Genomic DNA, 18,224 nt, shown 5'->3' on the forward strand with positions numbered 1-18,224 from the left:
CATGCCACCCGAGCCGCGATCCCGAGCCTCGAAGGGCACACGCCTCGCCAGGCATCGCCACGGCAACTACCAGCTCGGAGCGGGGGCACCTCGGGGCCAACGGTGGTCAGAGGCAGCCCCGCCCCCCCCACCCGTGCCCACCCAGGAGGGCCCCGAGCTCCAGGAACCCCCAGGAACCAGGCCAGACGCTGCCTCCACGGGCGGCCTGCCCCCCACCCAGCGCCTCCCAGACCCGCACGGGGCGCGAGAGGGGACGGGCGACCCTGGGGTCCGTCGCAGACCAGGCTGAGTGCAACCAGGGCAACTTGGCACTTTATTGTGTTCAGGCCTCGAAAGACCAAAGCCGCGTAAAAAAGGGGTGTGGAGGGGGAGGGGTCGACACCCCAGATAGCAGGGCCAGCAGAGGAGGGGGCGGGCTCGGGGCGGGGCCAAGGCAGCTTCTAGTAGTTTCCTTGGTCCTTCATGTACTGCGAAACACCCCGGACGGTTATCAGGGAGCCGGTGACCAGCAGCACGATGATCCCGACGGTCAGCAGGAGGCTGAAGATCAGGGCGCAGATGTTCAGGCACTTGGCCGTGGAGGCGTAGCTCCGGGCCCCCGTCACGTCGCCCACCATCTTCCGGTCCCTGGACTGGGGGAGACAGGAGTGGGGGGGTTGGGGAGACGGGGGTGGGGGGCCGGGCGCCCGGGGTCCCGCACCTCCCCGGCCCTTGGGGTCCACTCCGCACCCCTGCCCTCGAGCGAGTGGGCAGTTCCCCGGCCGCCCTCCCGCCTGCGGCCTGGACGCGGGCCCGCCCCGCGCGCGTGTGTTCCCAGGGGGCGCTCGCCCCCCGACGGGCGCGGGCGCGGGGGCCCCTCCGCGCTTTCCGGGGCAGCGGGGACCCCGGTCGGAGGGCGGGCTGGAGGCTCCTCTCGGGGGCCGGGGCGCGTCCCGGGGCACGGTGGCCCCGGCGCCCCACGCAGCCGGCTCGCGGCCCAGCGGGCAGGACGCGCGAGGCCCGCCCACGCCCCCGGCGCGCACCTTCACGGAGTAGGCGAAGGCCACGAAGCCCAGGCAGCACCAGTTCATGAAGAGCGTGTTGAAGAGCGACCAGACGACGTGGTCGGGCACGCAGGTGTCGCCGTGGATGCTGATGACGGTGGCGGCCACGGGCGCCGCGCCCGGCGCGGGCCCCAGCACGGCCACCTCGTGCTCCTCCTTGAGCATCTCGTAGGTCGGGGGCAGCCCGGCGCCGGCGCGCGCGAACGCGGCCTGGGACGAGCGGCTCATGCTGCCGGGTCTGCGGCCCGAGGGTTTTGAGCGCAGCGGGCTCCGGCCCCCTCCGCGGCCCCTCCGGCCCCCTCCGCGGCCCCTCCTACCCCGCAGTTTCGATTCTGGAGAGTTTCTGTTTCCGGCAGGTTGGTGATTGGAGGAGCGGCCTACGGGGCTCAGGTTACACGGGGCCGACGGGGCGGGGCCTAGGGGGTCCTGCCGCCCCACGCCCCCTCGCCCAGGGCGCGGCCGCCCTCTGGCCCCGCGGGTCCAGAATTGAGGTGAGCAGAGCCTGTGGGGTCCCACGTGGCCGCCACCACTTCACGGGGAGCCCCCAAAGCCCACCACGGCCTGCGTGAAAGTGTGGCCCCTTCCCAGGCCGAGCCAAGCCCAGGCAGAGCCGCCTGAGCCTCCTCCGTGTGGCTGCTGGTGGCGGGATGCTCCCCCAGGTCCCTGCGAAGGAGGCAGGGGGCGTGGGCAGGAGATCCAGGGCACCGAGCAGCATTTGGGGTCCCAGGGCCCGGGTGCTGCGCACTCAAACCTCTCCCCTCCTATCACCCCTCATTTTTTCGAGGTGCCCTGGACGGGCAGGGTCCAGAGCCACAGGCTGAACTCCTCACCCAGGGGCCTGGGGCGAGGCGACCCCCACCTGCCTCTTCAGGGCCTTCCTGGTACCTGCTGCTCTTCCCCGTCCTGCCTCAGCAGCCCGGAAAGGCAGGCACCCCGGAGGGACCCTCCTCCTGGGCTGGCCACGGGCTCAGCAGCCTCTGCCCCCCGCGCCTGGCCATGGGGGCCTCTGGGGCCAGCTGCCTGCAGGAACTGCTCTGCTCCCCGAGAACTGGACCCTCAGGTTTCCCTCCCCCGCTCTGTGGAGAGGCCCGGCGACCCAACGCCCATCCGCTGTCCACTCACAATGCTTCCTTGCCCTGTCCCTCCTTGCCGCTCCTGCCTAACGAGTGCCTTTGCTTGTTCCAAGGCTGCTCATGGCCACCTGTTAGCCCAGAGGCCACTGGACAGCCACAAGAGGCCACTGGAGATCGACATGCAGTCACTGGACAGCCATGCATGGCTATTGGACAGTCATGCGAGGCCACTGGGCAGCCACACGTGGGTACCGGGCAGCCACACATGGGTACTAGGCAGCCACGCACAGTCAAGTCTCCTTCAGAAGATGCAAGTCACGACTGTGACGTGCCAGCAGTGTAAAGTGTACATTGGATTTGGAAGACATAGCAAGAAAAAATCAGATGCAAACTATTGCATCAATAATATTTTTGTTGATTATATGTTGCCATAATATCATGGATATATTGGTTAGATTTTTTAAATTGTAAAAATTAAGTTCACCTCCTTCCTTTTACTTTTTTAACGAGACCAGCTTGTCCTTCCCGTGCGCCCATATCCGGCTCACCCCACATCCGGGCACCCTCAGCCTTAACCAGAACCCGCCCACCCCCAGCACCCCTGCCTGGGCCCAGCTCCACCCTTACCCACCCCTACTCCTCCATCCACGCAGCAGCCAGACGGGCCGCCTCGCACTCAGACCCCAGGGGATCACCCTCCTAGAAACCCAGACCCCGGCAGTGACCCTCCCTGGCCTCGCCTCCTCGGGGGGCCCTGCAACCTCCTCCCCTGAAGCAGACCCCAACCCCCTGGAGACTCTCACCTGTCCACTTTCTTTGTGGGCTCCCAAAGCCACACGGGGAGCTCCTGCCCTGCGTCTCCTCCCCTGGCCCGCACCTTCCCTCTCACACTCACACACCTTTATTCACGCACACTCATGCACACATGCTCACACTCATACACTCACATTCAATCATGCATACACTCACCTATGCTCACACGCACACGCACACACATGCACACACGGATACACACCATGCACACACCTTTATTCACGCACACTCATGCACACATGCTCACACTCATACACTCACATTCACTCATGCATGCACTCACCTATGCTCACACACGCACGCACACACATACACACACCTTTATTCACGCACACACGCGCACACTCACATTCACTCATGCATACACTCACACACCTATGCGCACACACATTTACTCACACGCACACTCACACTCATGCGGAGCAGGCAGGAATGGGGGGGCCAAGCTAACAGGCCTCACCTGGGGCTGAGGAGCTCCAAGGAGGCTGGACGCCCAGGCAGCAGGCTGCCATGTTTAGTCTGGACAGGTGTGCAGGCAAAGCTGGAGAGAAAGGCCAGGTAGAGAAGGCAGAGTGACCGGGCGGTGCAAGGGCAGGTACCACCGGGACATGCCAGGGTCCCCTGGGGAATGTGCTGAATTTGGGGGTTACTTGTTATACAGCAAGAGCTAACTGATACACACACACCCCAAGGTCCTGCCTATCTGCACCAGCCTCCGTTGTCCTAGGCTGAGCTCTTGTCAGCTGACAGGTCAGCTGGGGTTAGGACGGGCCAATCGGGACACCTCGGCTCTTTCCCAGAGTTTCCCATCCTCCAAGAGGCTCCCGTAGGCTTCTTCTGAAGCCATGGCAGGGTTTGCAAGAGGCCAGAGTTGTGCAGAGGCACGGGGCCTGGAACTCACACCCGTCACCGCCACTGCACCTTGTTAACCAGAGCAAGCGTGTCCGTTCTCTTTTACAAAAAGAGCCCCAGCGACTCCCCTCCCGCATCCATGTCCTTTGCAGCTCTCCGCTTCCAGGGTCACGGTGCGAGGAGGGGAGGATATCGGGCCAGGGTTGTAGGCAGCCAGCACCTTTCCTCAGGCTCCAAGCGCGTGGCCGGTTCATCGAGATAAACTGAAGCTTGTCCGTGGACCTCCCGCCCGGCAACCTTGCCCAACTCTCTTATTCATTCTAATAATTTCTCCATTTCGCCTAATGTTTATTATTGTATTTCAGTTTTTCATCTGAAAGCTTGAAAATTATACTCTTTTCTCCTATCATGTTGATGGTCGCCTCATAAATTGTGACATAACTGCAATTTCTCCAAATCTTATACCATTATGTACTTTTACCCTTCACCTAAAGTTGCAAAGGCCTTAGAACCCTTTGGTTTCCTTTACCTCCCTCCTCATTATACAGTTGTTACTGTGTTCTTTAATTTTACATTTCCTGGCACAAGGATTTTGTCACCGTTTAGTGCAATTCATGTGTTATTTATACGACTCACGTATCTGTACATAAGCCTCGTTGCTTTTACTCCATCTTTTATTTCTGACGTCCCTCCAGAACACCCATCTGAAGGAGGAACTCTTCAGTATTTCCTTTTGTGGGGGCCTGCTGGGTCTATATTTATTCCACCTTAATTCTAGAAGGGTATTTTCTATTGGTATTGATCTTAGCTTGACAATCATTTTATTTCAGCACATGAAGACACCATGTTGTAGAAGTCGAGAGAGATTCAATTATTTGGGTATAGAAAGGCCAGGACTTAGGAATGATTTTGAGAAGGAAAGAATGATTTACTGATGTCCGGCCGGAGTTGGGAGCTTTCTGGTTCAAACCCAAGCCCTGAACAAGAATTTTGTGTTTCTTTTATACAGAGGAAGGGCCAAATCGTTCTTTTGTTTCAGTTCTCAATAGGCTTGAATTAGCATATATATCTTCCACATCCTAGGTAAGCTTTTAGCATGGACTTTATATGTTCTAGGTAAGGTTTTAGCACATTTGGTTTGCATTTTCCCTGAATATTTAAAGTTTATAGAGTTTGCATTGCTAAACTGTTTCCCAGGACTGGAGTCGTTGCCATTGTCACCAAGGGCAGTGCTGCAGCTCTCACTGTCCCCCACCCACAAGCCACAGACAGCTGAGGTCATCTACAAGGAGATGGAGAGCGTCCCACCCACAGCCCACATCAGTATCATGGGGAGGGTTCCTTTTTACTTATCTGCTGGGGCTTCATTGGATTCTTAAGTCTGTAGATTCAGGTTGCCCCATTCCCTCTACTTCTAGAACTCCAATCAAACATAAATTGAATTTTCCCTCTGTCTTCCATATCTCTTCTACCCTCTTCTATAGGTTTCATCCCTTGCCTCTGTCCTTCCCTCTGGATGGTTTCTTTTGATCTATCTCCCACTCATTGTGAGTCTTCACCCAGTACCACCTGCCTCGCTGGGAGCTTGTTAGAAATGCAGAATCTCAGGCCCTTCCAGACTGCTGAGTCAGAACCTGCTTTTCAGCGAGACCCCCAGGGACTCAGAGGCACAGGAAGACCCAGCTGTTCTACCTCATTTCCAGCTGTTCTTCATTTGGGTTATTATGCCTCACGTTCTAGAACATCAAGTAGTACCTTCGCAGTTCCCCAATGCCGCGTTTTATGGTTTCCAACTCCTTGATGATTTTTTTTAAGGAGGTACCGGAGATTGAACCCAGGACCTCATACATGGGAAGAAGGCACTCAACCACTGAGCTATATCCACTCTCTGTTGATAAAATTTTTAATTTTACCTTTTATCTCCAAGAACTTACTAAGCACAGCCTTTCTATTAGTGTCTGGAAATTGCAGGAGCTACAGTTTTTGTTGACTGTCTCTTGTACCAATTCCCCTTCTTTTCTTTTTCTTTTTCCCTTATCTCTTTGTGCACCTCTTTATCTTTGGACAGAGCTAATTTAGGCCTGAGATGATTTCAGCTCCTAGAGAGGACTGCCTGTGAATTCTGGCAAACCCCTGGAATCACCTAAATCCAAGTTCAGAGACTGGGATTTTTTCAATATTTCTATATCTTTTCTTACAGTGTGTTTTTGTTGGATCTCTGTCTTTTACTTTATGTTTATTGTAATTATTCTTCCCTTAGGACTTATTTTTGCCATATTGTTTTGTATTTACTATGTTTTAATAAAAACCTCATTTTAGGGCAGTTTTTTTTTTTAAGATTCATTTTTTATTTATTTCTCTCCTCTCCCCCCCCCCTCCAGTTGTCTGCTCACTGTGTCCATTTGCTGTTTGTTCTTCTGTGACCGCTTCTATCCTTATCAGTGGCACCGGGGAATCTGTGTTTCTTTTTGTTTTGTGAGCTCTCCATGTCTGGGGCGTCATTCCTGGGCAGGCTGTACTTTCTTTCGCGCTGGGTGGCTCTTCTTATGGGGTGCACTCCTTGCATGTGGGGCTCCCCTATGTGGGGACACCCCTGCGTGGCACAGCACCCCTTGTGCACATCAGCACTGCACATGGGCCAGCTCCACACGGGTCAAGGAGGCCCAGGGTTTGAACCTCAGACCTCCCATGTGGTGGACAGACGCCCTAACCACTGGGCCAAGTCCGTTTCCTGGGGCAGTTTTAAGTTTACAGAAAAAATGCACAGAAAGTGCAGATATTTCCCATACATCTGTCCACACAGTTTCCCCCATTAGTGACATCTTGCATTAGTGTGAGACATATGTCACAACTGATGAACCAACATTGATACACTGTTACTCAGGCCCACAGTTTACTAGCAGGTTCCCTCTCGAGATGTGCAGCTGTGCGGTTTGACACACATGTAGTGGCAAGTAGCAGCATCCGGGACCACATGGAACTGTTTCACTGCCCTAATGATGCCCCATGCTCACCGGTCCACTCCTCCAAACTCTCATCTTTTCACTGTCACAACAGTGTTACCTCCAGAATGTCAGACATCATACATCATATTTACTGTAGTTATGATTCTTTTGCTCTCTCTTTTGCTGTTTTTTCAGGAGATGGATCATGTTTCTTTTTGTTATTCAAAAATTACATTCATTCATCTAACAAGTGCTTTTGTGCCAAGGACTGCCCCAGGTGGTGGACACTGCACACTCCAGGTGTGTTCTGGTGGCGCCTGTCAACCCATTTGCTCCCTGAACCCACTGGCATCTAGGCCACCACCCTTTGACCTCCCCTTTACAGATGCCCATTTCGTATAGCATTTTACAGCTGTACTTCCCTTCACTTTTACCCTTTGCTTCCACCTTCTGTTGCTGTCTTGTTCCTGTCAGCAGATAACCTTGCAAAAAATTTTGGTGCCCTCTCCTTACTTCCCCTATCTCTTACAGCATTTCCTGGATTTGTTTTTCTTCTGTATGAGCACTTTCACCAAGAATATGTCAATGTCGGTTTCTGGGAGACCACATTTTGAGGCTTTCTGGAAATATTTTTATTATGTGCTGACATTTGAATGGCAATTTGGCCTTATATAAAATTCTAGTCTTAATTTTTTTCTTTCAGTTACTTAAAATACAACTCTCTTGTCTTCTTATAGGATTTGCTAAGAAATCTAATATCAGATTCTTAGTCCACCTTGTCGGTGATCTGTTCTTTCTGGAACTTTCAGAATTTTATTTTCTGTGATACTCTTCCATTTCACTGTAGTCCATTTCAGTGTGGGTTATTTCTAATCTTGCCTCTTTGCAGTTTTTCAGTCCAAAGCTCTGTAGCGTTTTTTTTTTTAAGATTTATTTTATTTATTTCTCCCTTCCCCCTCATTATTTGCACTTGCTGTGCCTGTTCATCTTCTTTGTTTCTTTAGGAGGCACTGGGAACTGAACCCATAACCTCCAATGTGGGAGGAAGGCACCTAATCACTTGAGCCACCTCTGCTCCCTGCTTTGCTGTGTCTTTCATTATGCTTTTCCTCTGGTAACTCTTGTTGCACCATCTTGTTGGGTCAGCTTGATGCACCTGCCCGTTGCGTCAGCTTGCTGTCTTGCTCATCTTCTTTAGGAGGCACCAGGAACCTCTGCTCCCTGCTTTGTGTGTCTCCCATTATGTTTTTCTTCTTGTTGCGCCAGCTCTCTGTCTTCTTTAGGAGGAACCAGGAACCAAGCCACGGACCTCTCATGTGGTAGGTGGGAGCTCAATCAGTTGAGCCACATCTACTTCCCTGTATCTCTCTTTAATTTTGGGAAATTTGCCTTCACTGTTACTTCAAATATTCCTTCTCTGTTTTCTTTTTCTTCTATCTTCTTCCCTATGGAGATGTAGGCAACTTCTGCTTCTTTTCTCCACACCTTTCAGCTTTGTTTTGCACTTCTCATCCCTTCATTGTCATGTTACCTCCCGGGACAGCTCCCGCTTGATCACCCAGTGCACTAACCTGCCCGACAGTTGTGTCCATCACCTGGTTCTAATTCTGGTCATTGTGATCATGAAGAAAGTCAGCGTGCCCAGGACGTGGAGTCCGTGCCAAGCACCGTTCTGTCCTGGGAAATGGGGTAATGATAGCACCTCCTCCTGAGGCAGGGCTCGGGCCACACACCCTGAGGGGGGGAAAGCATTTAGGCAGTGCTTGGGTGCAGCCGAGCAGGGGTCTAAACCTGCCCCATGCCATCTGCTTGTTCCACCGTGTGTATTATTTCTTTAAAAATGCCTGATATTTATTTTTTTCTAGCTATTTGCTTTGAAATAAGTTAAGACTTATGGAAATGTTGCAAAAACAGTACACCCCTCACCCAGCTTCCTCTACCGATAGCATCTTACACAGTGCAATGATCAAAACCAGGAAATGAACACTGGGTCTATACTAGTAACTCAGCGTTGATCACGTCTCACCTGTCTGTCTGCTGTGGTCCTTCAGCTCCTCCAGGACCCAGCCCGGACGCCACACCGCCCCGCGTCTCTCCCGCAGCCCGGGACGGTGCTTCAGTCTTTCCTTGCCTTTCGTGGTCTTAATACTTATGAAAAGTATCAGTCAGATATTTTGTGGAATGTCCCTCCATTTGTGTTTTGCTCACGTTTCCTCATGACTGGAACGAGTTGTGCATTTTGCCAAGAAAACCACAGAAACGGTGCTGGTCCTCTCGGAGCACCAGGACGTGAGCCGATGTGTCCTCTTCCTAGTGACGTGGACCTCAAGCGCTTGGTGAAGGTGTGCCTACAGGGGTCTTCAGGTAAAGTGGCATCTTTCCTTTAAAAATAATAAGGATACTGGGGAAATCCTTTAAGACTATGTAAATCATGTTTCTCCTCAAATTTGTCCTCATGCATCAGTGGATTTTGTCTACAACCATATTGTGGTGTGAGGTTTCCCAAGTGATTTTTTTTTTTTTAAGATTTTATTTATTTATTTAATTCCCCCCCCTCCCCTGGTTGTCTGTTCTTGGTGTCTATTTGCTGCGTCTTGTTTCTTTGTCCGCTTCTGTTGTCGTCAGCGGCACGGGAAGTGTGGGCGGCGCCATTCCTGGGCAGGCTGCTCTTTCTTTTCACGCTGGGCGGCTTTCCTCACGGGCGCACTCCTTGCGCGTGGGGCTCCCCCACGCGGGGGACACCCTTGCGTGGCACAGCACTCCTTGCATGCATCAGCACTACGCATGGCCAGCTCCACACGGGTCAAGGAGGCCCAGGGTTTGAACCGCGGACCTCCCATATGGTAGACGGACGCCCTAACCACTGGGCCAAAGTCCGTTTCCCCCAAGTGATTTTTTATTTTCCTCTTCCCCTTCTACATTTATTAATTGGAATTCTTTTGTAAGGACAAGCTGTCCTTCTCTCCCACTTACTTATTTAATCACTTACTTATTTAGATCAGTATGGTCTCATGTATTTTATTCTGTGGTTTATAATCCGAAGCTGTACTCCTGTGGCTGAGGCTCCTTCCTGCCCTTTGTGCTCTTGCGAGATGCCTTATCCTTTTTTGAGCACATTCTTACTTTCTGGCTCATCTGGTATTTTCCCTGCCACAGCCCGAGATCAGCCATTTCTCCAAGAAGCCTCAGTCCCTTTTCCTGAAGAATGGAGTCTAGAAGCCAAGGCTGGTTCCACAGGTGCTCCTGTCAACCGCGGTGCCGTCGCTTCTGGGTCTCCTCAGCCTAGAAGCTGAGTGCACACACATCTAAATTTCTGTGTTTGTCTATCTGTACATAGATTTAAAAACCGGGAGTTTATACAGATACCATGGGTTTCCACCCTACACCGCAGGGGTCATGTTAGACTTCTCTCCTGGTGGAGAACTGTTTCCTCCCCCAGCGAGAAACCAGCTCTTAAAACTGACAGTAGATTTCCTTGTTTGTTCAGGTCTGGTACATGGACAACATGCTTTCCCACCTGCCGAGCCACATTCTCAGGAAAACCCACTTACGAACCAGGCTGCGCCTTCAGCCTTCCCCTCCAGCTGAGGGCTTTTCCACTTGGAATCTTAGGTTAGTGCTTTTTTTTTTTCAAAGATTCATTTTATTTATTTCTCTTCCCTTTCACCCCCCCCCCCCCCCGCCAATTGTCTGCTCTCTGTGTGCATTTGCCGTGTGTTCTTCTGTGTCCGCTTGCATTATCAGGCGGCACTAGGAAATTGCGTCTCTTTTTTGGTTGCATCGTCTTATTGTGTCAGCTCTCTGTTTGAGCAGCGCCACTCCTGGGCAGGCTGTGCTTTTTTCATGTGGGGTGGCTCTCCTTGTGGGGCACACTCTTTGCGCGTGGCAGCACTGCGCATGGGCCAGCTCACCACACGGGTCAGGAGGCCCTGGGGATCGAACCCTGGACCCACCAGATCGTAGGCAGATGCTCTGTTGGTTGAGGCACATCTGCTTCCCAGGTTAGTTCTTTTTTACCCCCTTATGCTAGTTATTGCAACACAGTTGGATTCATCTGCATCCCCACATCCCACTGAGTTTTAATTGTTTGTTTTTGGAGTATGTGAAGAGTATGTGAAGCTTTACTTTGGTTCCAGCAGTCAGATTTATATAAGAAGACAAGTCTCACCTCCTCCTCTCCCTGCTCTCCCATTCTTATTTCCTCTTTCTCTTGCCCTTTCTCTGCAACCAATCTCTTCAGCTTCTGGTTTTTGCTTATTTTGCACAAATGAGTAGATGCAGTCATACTTTCTGCTACTGCCAGTCCTCTGAAATGGAGGAGAGCAGCCACTGACGTGCCTCTGCTTTGCTGGGCCACATGTCAGCGTGTCCTGTCCCACCACACGCACGCAGGATTTTCCCCGATGTGTCCCAGCGGTGCAGGCTGTCCGGCAGTGCCCTCCCAGCTCCTCCTCCAGGCAGGCTGCCCTTCCCTGCGCCATGGCCAGGCCGGGAGGGGGTGGGCGCGGCTGCCCCAGGCTCCTCACGGGGAGGGGCCCCAGCACCACGCAGGCCCCTCCTCCAGCCCAGCTGCCCACGGCACTGAGGATCCCTGCATCCACACGAGATCCCGAAGGCCTGGGCAGCTCAGGACGGCCCCTTGTCCAGGGGACACAGGGCGGGAGCACAGCCTGTGCTGGTCACCCCTGGGGAGACCGGCCTTTCTCGGCCTCTTCTCTCTTCCCGAGACTCCCCGGCTGCACCCCGAGCTCTCGTAAGGGGCGGAGCTTGCTTTTCATCGTGGGGTGCAGCGGGGCTGCTCTGAGGACAGTCATCCAGTTCTCTCTGCCTTTTTAAAGGGGAGGGACTTTGGTTGTGATGATTTGATTCCAGAGGGGCTGGAAGTTCCACCCAGGCAGAGAGGCAGGCCTGGCAGAAACTTCTAGGGCCACAGCCACCCCCAACTCGTGGAGAGGGTGCTGGGGTGAGGGGCCCACTTGAGACACTGAGGATTAAAACAACAACCAAAAAAAAAGCAACTCTTCTTGACTGTTAAAGGAAAAAGTCTCAGACTGTGAGCAAGTACGCAATTTTTGTTCCAGACTTACTACCGAGGAACCAGCCAAAGACAAAGCTTGGCTCCATGTGTGTCTCTTCAGGCAGGTTTACAGAGAGGAAACTGGACGGTTTTCACTCATCAGAAATCCATCTGCCTCTGTGGACTGGGCTGATGAATCAACTTGCCCCAGGGGACCCAAAGCCACTCCCCCAAAAGTCCCAGAAATAATGAGTCTCAAAAGGATTTGGGCTGTTACTCAGGAAAAGGGCTGCGAGTTCCTTGTTTTTTTGTGACTAAGTTCTTTTTTTTCCCCATGTGGAATTCTTTTCTTTCTCAATACTCAAACTGTCTGTACTTGAACTTAGGAATTTTGTTTACATTCTTTGAAATTTAGCTTACAGAGGAAAAGAATTAATTCTACTTTATATGCAAATGTTTGCACTTTGAATTCCTGTTCTCAAATTATTAAAGACCCTTACTCTTGTTGTTTGAGCTGAAAGTATAAATTCTATTAAAATGATTTGGATACATGGAGTTAAAACCTAGAGTATACTAGGTACTAGGAGTGCTGAGATGGGGTAGTGATGCTTAATGTATGTAGAATTTTTATTCTGCTTGACTGTGAAAGTGTGGAAATGGATAGAGTTGATGGTAACACATTACAGTGAGTATAACTAACACAGCTGGAGTATAAATGGGATTGTGGCAGGAAGGGGTAGTCTAGGGATATAAATCTCAATCCAGAGAATTAGAGAATAATCTAGGGACTAGAGTGAACACAGTGAACCCAGAGGTGGATGAGGATTGTGGTTAATAGTCTGTGGTTAATAGTACAAGAGAGGGACGCGAATGTGGCTCAACTGACAGAGTATCCGCCTACCATGTAGAAGGTCCAGGGTTCAGTACCCAGGGCCTCCTGGCCCGTGTGGTGAGCTGGCCCACGCACAGTGCTGCCGCACGCAAGGAGTGCCGTGCCACGCAGAGGTATCCCCCGCATCGGGGAGCCCTACACACAGGGAGCGCGCCCCACAAGGAGAGCTGCCCTGTGTGAAGAGCGCAGCCTGCCCAGGGTGGCACCACACAAGCGGAGAGCTGATGCAGCAGGATGATGCAACAAAGAAGAGACACATCCCAGTGCTGCCTGATGAGAATGCGGGCAGACACAGAACACACAGCAAATGGACACAGAGAGCAGATGGGGGGAGGGAGGGGGAAAATAAATAAAATCTTAAAAAAGAAATAGTACAATAGAAGAATGTTCTTCTATGAACTAGAACAAATATATGTCACCACTACAAGGTGGTCAGAATATGGTGATTCATGGAAAAATACAATTAATGTAACTTATATACTATAGTTAACAGCAATATTGTAATATTCTTGCATCAATGTCAAAGAAGGATCTATATCGATGCTAAAGGTCAGCAAGAGGGGGGTATGGGGTTTTCTCTTTTGAACTAAGGAAAATGTTCAAAGGTTTACTGGGGTGATGAAAGTCACTGAGTGTCCACTTTGGATGGACTGTACAGGGCATGGGACAGTATAACACCGTCAACCATGTGCTGGAAGATGGACTGCGGCTAACAGTACAAATATGAGTGCTCTCACAAACTATAACAAATACATGATACTATTACATGGTGGTAATGTAGAGGTGTATGGAAAAAATACACCAAGTGTAAGCTATGGGCCACAGTTAGTGGTAACAGTCTGATCATGTTCTTTCATAAGCTGTAACAAATGTTCCATAACAATGTAAGGTGTTGGTGGAGGGTGTTATATGGGAATTCTGCACATTGCACATGATTGTTTTGTAAGCTTACAACTTCTCTAATAAAAATATATATTAAAATTTTTAAAAGACCATGGTGAAACTGATGTGGGCTATGGGTGGAAGGCTCTTTGTCTCTTAATAGATAACCTAAGCCGTCTGAGACTTGTGGGTGTGGGACGATAAGAGGCTGCAGTCCTGCCCTGGGTAACCATGGCAGCGACTCCAGTCCCAGGAAACAGTTTAACAATGCAAAGTCTATAAACTTTAAACATTCAGGGAAAATGCAGACCAAATGGGCTAGAGGCTTATCTGGAATGTGTGAAGTTCATGCTGGGGGCTTTGAGAACTGAAACAAAAGGACCATTTGGCCTTTCCTCTCTTATACAGGGACTCAAAATTCTTGTTCGGGCTTGGGATTGAAACAGAAAGCTACCGCATCCGGCCAGCCGTCAATAAACCATTTTTCCTTCTCAAAATCATTCCTGAGTCCTGGCCTCTCTATACGCAAATAACTGAACCTAGTATCAAATTCTACAACAAAACTACACTACACAGTCTATTAACTATGGATTATAGTTAACAGTACAATTATAAAAATGTGCTTTCATCAAGTGTAATAAATGTTCCACACCAATGCAAGGTGTTAATAGCAGGCTGGTGTGTGGGAATCCTGTACTTTGTGCATGATTGTTCTGTAAACCCAAACATCTCTAATAAAGAACAACAGGAGAGCAGAGGTGGCTTATGTGGTTGAGCACCTGCTTCCCACATGGGAGGTTCCAGGTTCAGTTCCCGCAGCCTCCTAAAAGAAAACAAAAAAACCAGTTCAGGGGAGCTGATGTGCCTCAGTGGTTGAGTGCCGGCTTCCCATATATGAGGTCCCAGGTTCAATTCCTGGCCCCAGTACCAAGGAAGAAAGGAAGACAGAACAAAACATAACCACAATACCATTGTCACACCTAAAAATTAACAATAATTTCTTCACATAAACTATCTGATCAGTGTTCAAATTTCTAATTCTCTCATATTTATTTTTTATAGTTTATTTGTTTGACTCAGGATGCAAATAAGACACATTAGCTGCTATGCTTCTGAAACCTCTTTACACCTATAGTTAATCTGACCTTATAGTAACATTTTCCTTTTCCATTATGCACTATTTGGCTTTGCCAAGCTATATTTTTGGGCATTACTTTGCTTTGACAAGGAATATAGATTTGATGTTTCAAAATAAAATTTTAAGGGAGTAGGTGTAGTCCAGTGGTTGAGCGCCTGCTTCCCATATCTGAAGTCTTGGGTTCAATCCCTGGTACCTCATAAGAGAAAAATAAAAAAATGGGAAAACGGACTTGGCCCAGTGGTTAGGGCGTCGGTCTACCACATGGGAGGTCCGCGGTTCAAACGCCGGGCCTCCTTGACCCGTGTGGAGCTGGCCCATGCGCAGTGCTGATGCGCGCAAGGAGTGCCCTGCCACACAGGGGTGTCCCCCGCATAGGGGAGCCCCACGCGCAAGGAGTGCACCCGTGAGGAGAGCCGCCCAGCGCGAAAGAAAGTGCAGCCTGCCCAGGAATGACGCCGCCCACACTTCCCGTGCCACTGACGACAACAGAAGCGGACAATTTTGTCAGCAAATAGACACAGAGAACAAACAACCGGGGGAGGGGGGGATTAAATAAATAAATAAATCTTTAAAAATAAATAAGTTAATTAAAAATTAAAAAAATGAAATTTTTAGGATTCACGTAGCAGGAATTTTTCACATTGAAATACCAAATAATTTTCTCAGAAACCCTCCACACCAAACAGGCAGAAGCTCTAAGAATCTTCAAGCTGGCAATAAATTTCAGTGGACTATTTTATCATTATCACAAATGCCATGTGAATGACCTCATGGACAAAAATTTTCTTACATATATTTAAAATATTCCCCTGGTCTTTCTTAAAATTTTACTTAAATATTATGTCATTTGTTTCAAATGCTGGGTCCATTGTGGGCAATTCTAAAATTCATGAAGATGCTGGTTATGATGTGGGCTATGGGTGGAAGGCTCTTTGTCTCTTCAGAGATAACCTAAGCTGAAGGCTGTGGGTGTGGAACGGTAAGAGGCTGCAGTCCTGCCCTTAGGGACAATGGCAACAGGCTCCAGTCCCAGGAAACAGTTTAACAATGCAAGGGCTATAAACTTTAAGTATTTAGGGGAAATGCAAAAACCAAATATGCTAAAAGCTTATCTAGAATATCTGGAGTCCATGCTAAAAGCTTACCTAAGATGTGGAAGATATATATGCTAATTGAAGCCTATTGAGAACTGAAACAAAGGGACCATTTGGCCTTTCCTCTCTGTATAAAAGACGTTTGAAAATCTTGTTCAGGGCTCGGGATTCAAACAGAAAGCTCCCGAGTCCGGCCGGCCGTCAATAAACCATTTTTCCTTCTCAAAATCATTCCTGAGTCCTGGCCTCTCTATACTCAAATAATTGAACTTCTCTCAAATTCTACAACATTTTTGGCGACTCTGGTGGGACAACAAACGAAGGTCAGAGATGGTAGCATTTTGCTGCCCCTTCCAAATCCCCGAGGAAGCCGGGAGGACTCGGGTGAACCCCAAATCTGGGCGCCCCTGGATTAAATTTAATCCAGAAAAGATGTGGGCTCCACCAGAATCTTCCCGACAAAAATCGAGGGCAATGGAAGGTCTGAAGAGAAAGATTCTGGGAACGAAAAAGAACTCCGAACATGGAAGAAGGTAAGACTCCCCGGGTGAGCACAGTCTGGAAGGCCCTAGCTTTAATTGCTAGGAGGGGGAGGCTGATCACCTCCCGAGAGAACCCTAGTAGCCCCAGAAGGCTGGGGGGAAGCCGTTCTCTCTAGGCTTGGGAAAAGGAGAAAAACCGGGGAAAAGCCCTGGTGTTTTGGGTTTGTCTAACTGCATGTTAGAATCTGGTACTGGTCTTATATCCACTAAAGGAGTGGAGTCTTGATTTTAGTAAAAAGGGCTCTTTATAGGTTCAAGTCCTAATGTCCTGGAAATTGGTCTAGATTAAGAAAAACAAAACTTGGTTACAGGAAAATGGATCGGCTTTTCTGGTGGAGCTTGGTCTGGGTGTAAAGTTTAAACAGTGGAAAAAGTCTAGCTGAAATCTTTTGTTATGGTGCTAATTTGTGAATGAATTCGCTTTATACCAAATGTTAAGTGTTCTGAGGTTTGTGATGGCTGTGGGGGCAGCCGTGGTGAAAATATATATATAAACTTGTGGGTCAGATTAGTGACCTTTGTGCTTCTGTCTGTGTCAGCTCAATGCTAGTGTTGGAGTTGTGTCCTTATGTAGAGTGGAATTACAGCTGAGCTGGAGCCCTCCCTTGCCATTGGCAAGGGGGTGAAATGATTCTGGGGCAAAAGCTGAGGAGTCTGGCTGTTTGTGGAGTCTAGATGTTTGTGCATGCTCTGCTGTCTTGTCTCTGGTCTGGCCCTTTGCCGGGGCTTGGAGGCCATCTGTGTCCACGCCAAGCACCCAAGTTTGTTGGGGATGTCCCAGTCAGGGTGGCTGGGTCCCTGGGGGAGTTGCCAAATTTGAGTAGGTTCTGTCTGCCCATTTTGGCTGAAAGCTGGAAAGGGGGGAGCGGCTTGCCCTTTCCAGTGAGTCCACCCTTCTATTCATAAGCCGCATTCCTGTTTGTTGTGCACCCGACTGCCTGGAAGGGGGGGAAGTGAAGGGGGTGAAAAGCAGAATCAGAATAAATGCAGTAAAGTTCCCTCCTTAGGGTGTCAGCCAAAATACGTTTGCATTCTGCCCAGGTTCTTAGAATAGTAACTTTAAGTAAGAGAATGTGTTCTGTGAAGGTAAAATTCATCTTAAAGGTATAAATAATTATAAAGGTTTTACAAACCATTGTTTAAATTAAGGTATTTAAATGGCAAATTGCAGAAAGTCATTATTAAACAAAAACTGAATTGATAATAATAATAATAAAAGGTAATTTTATAATAAATTTATTTGGCAGCCAGCCTCCCCTGCCAACTTGCTTCCAAAGAAACTGTTTCTGGTATTACATGCTACTAAGTATTTAAAGTGAAGAAAAGTTCATTATTTTAACAAGCTTGTTTAGTATTAATGGCAATTATATGTTGTAAGAAGTTTGCCTGGTAACTTAGTATGTGGGATATATGGAATGTGTTTTTATTGTTAAGGAAATAGAAGATGACTTTGTCGTTAAAATCATTTATAAATGCATTTATATTATAAAACAGTGGAAAGGTAATAACTGAAATTATAGCTGGGTGAATTTAGCTTGAAATTATTAAGTGTAAACTCTAAACTTTTTACCTTTCCTTAGTTTATGGTTACTTCAAGGCTAACCTCACCCCTTGCCTTTTTTTTTTTAAAGATTTATTTTTATTTATTTAATTCCCCTCCCCTCCCCCCGTTGTCTGTTTTCTGTGTCTTTTTGCTGTGTCTTGTTTCTTTGTCCGCTTCTGTTGTCGTCAGCGGCACGGGAAGTGTGGGCGGCGCCATTCCTCGGCAGGCTGCACTTTTTCTTTCACGCTGGGCTGCTCTCCTTACAGGTGCACTCCTTGCGCGTGGGGCTCCCTTACGCGGGGGACACCCCTGTGTGGCAGGACACTCCTTGCGCACATCAGCACTGCGCATGGGCCAGCTCCACACGGGTCAAGGAGGCCCGGGGTT

General features: G+C 49.5%; 1 protein-coding gene and 1 long non-coding RNA gene across 2 annotated transcripts; one reads left to right on the top strand and one right to left on the bottom strand.

The window, feature by feature from the left end:
- Window positions 1–300: 300 nt before the first annotated feature.
- Window positions 301–1,336, bottom strand: LOC131279944 (interferon-induced transmembrane protein 1-like). Its single transcript, XM_058304853.2, has 2 exons — window positions 1,023–1,336; window positions 301–632 (listed from the first exon to the last, which is right to left on the bottom strand). The coding sequence occupies exons 1-2, from the start codon at window positions 1,269–1,271 to the stop codon at window positions 441–443; spliced, it is 441 nt and encodes a 146-aa protein (XP_058160836.1). The 5' UTR covers window positions 1,272–1,336; the 3' UTR covers window positions 301–440.
- A 56-nt stretch (window positions 1,337–1,392) lies between these two features.
- On the top strand, window positions 1,393–14,072 carry LOC101441477 (uncharacterized). The gene is made up of 3 exons (XR_189068.4): window positions 1,393–9,090; window positions 10,214–10,338; window positions 13,926–14,072. It is a non-coding gene; the product is annotated as an uncharacterized lncRNA (long non-coding RNA).
- The last annotated feature ends 4,152 nt before the right edge of the window (window positions 14,073–18,224 follow it).

Source organism: Dasypus novemcinctus, chromosome 10, assembly GCF_030445035.2.
Source record: "Dasypus novemcinctus isolate mDasNov1 chromosome 10, mDasNov1.1.hap2, whole genome shotgun sequence".
NCBI lineage: Eukaryota > Metazoa > Chordata > Mammalia > Cingulata > Dasypodidae > Dasypus > Dasypus novemcinctus.

What these genes read in the sequence shown, in the direction of transcription:
- LOC131279944 (XM_058304853.2), bottom strand. Translation starts at nt 1,271, where the DNA reads ATGAGCCGCTCGTCCCAGGCCGCGTTCGCGCGCGCCGGCGCCGGGCTG. An exon ending in CCTTCGCCTACTCCGTGAAG is followed by an intron (nt 633 to 1,022) that starts GTGCGCGCCGGG and finishes TGTCTCCCCCAG; the next exon opens with TCCAGGGACCGGAAGATGGT.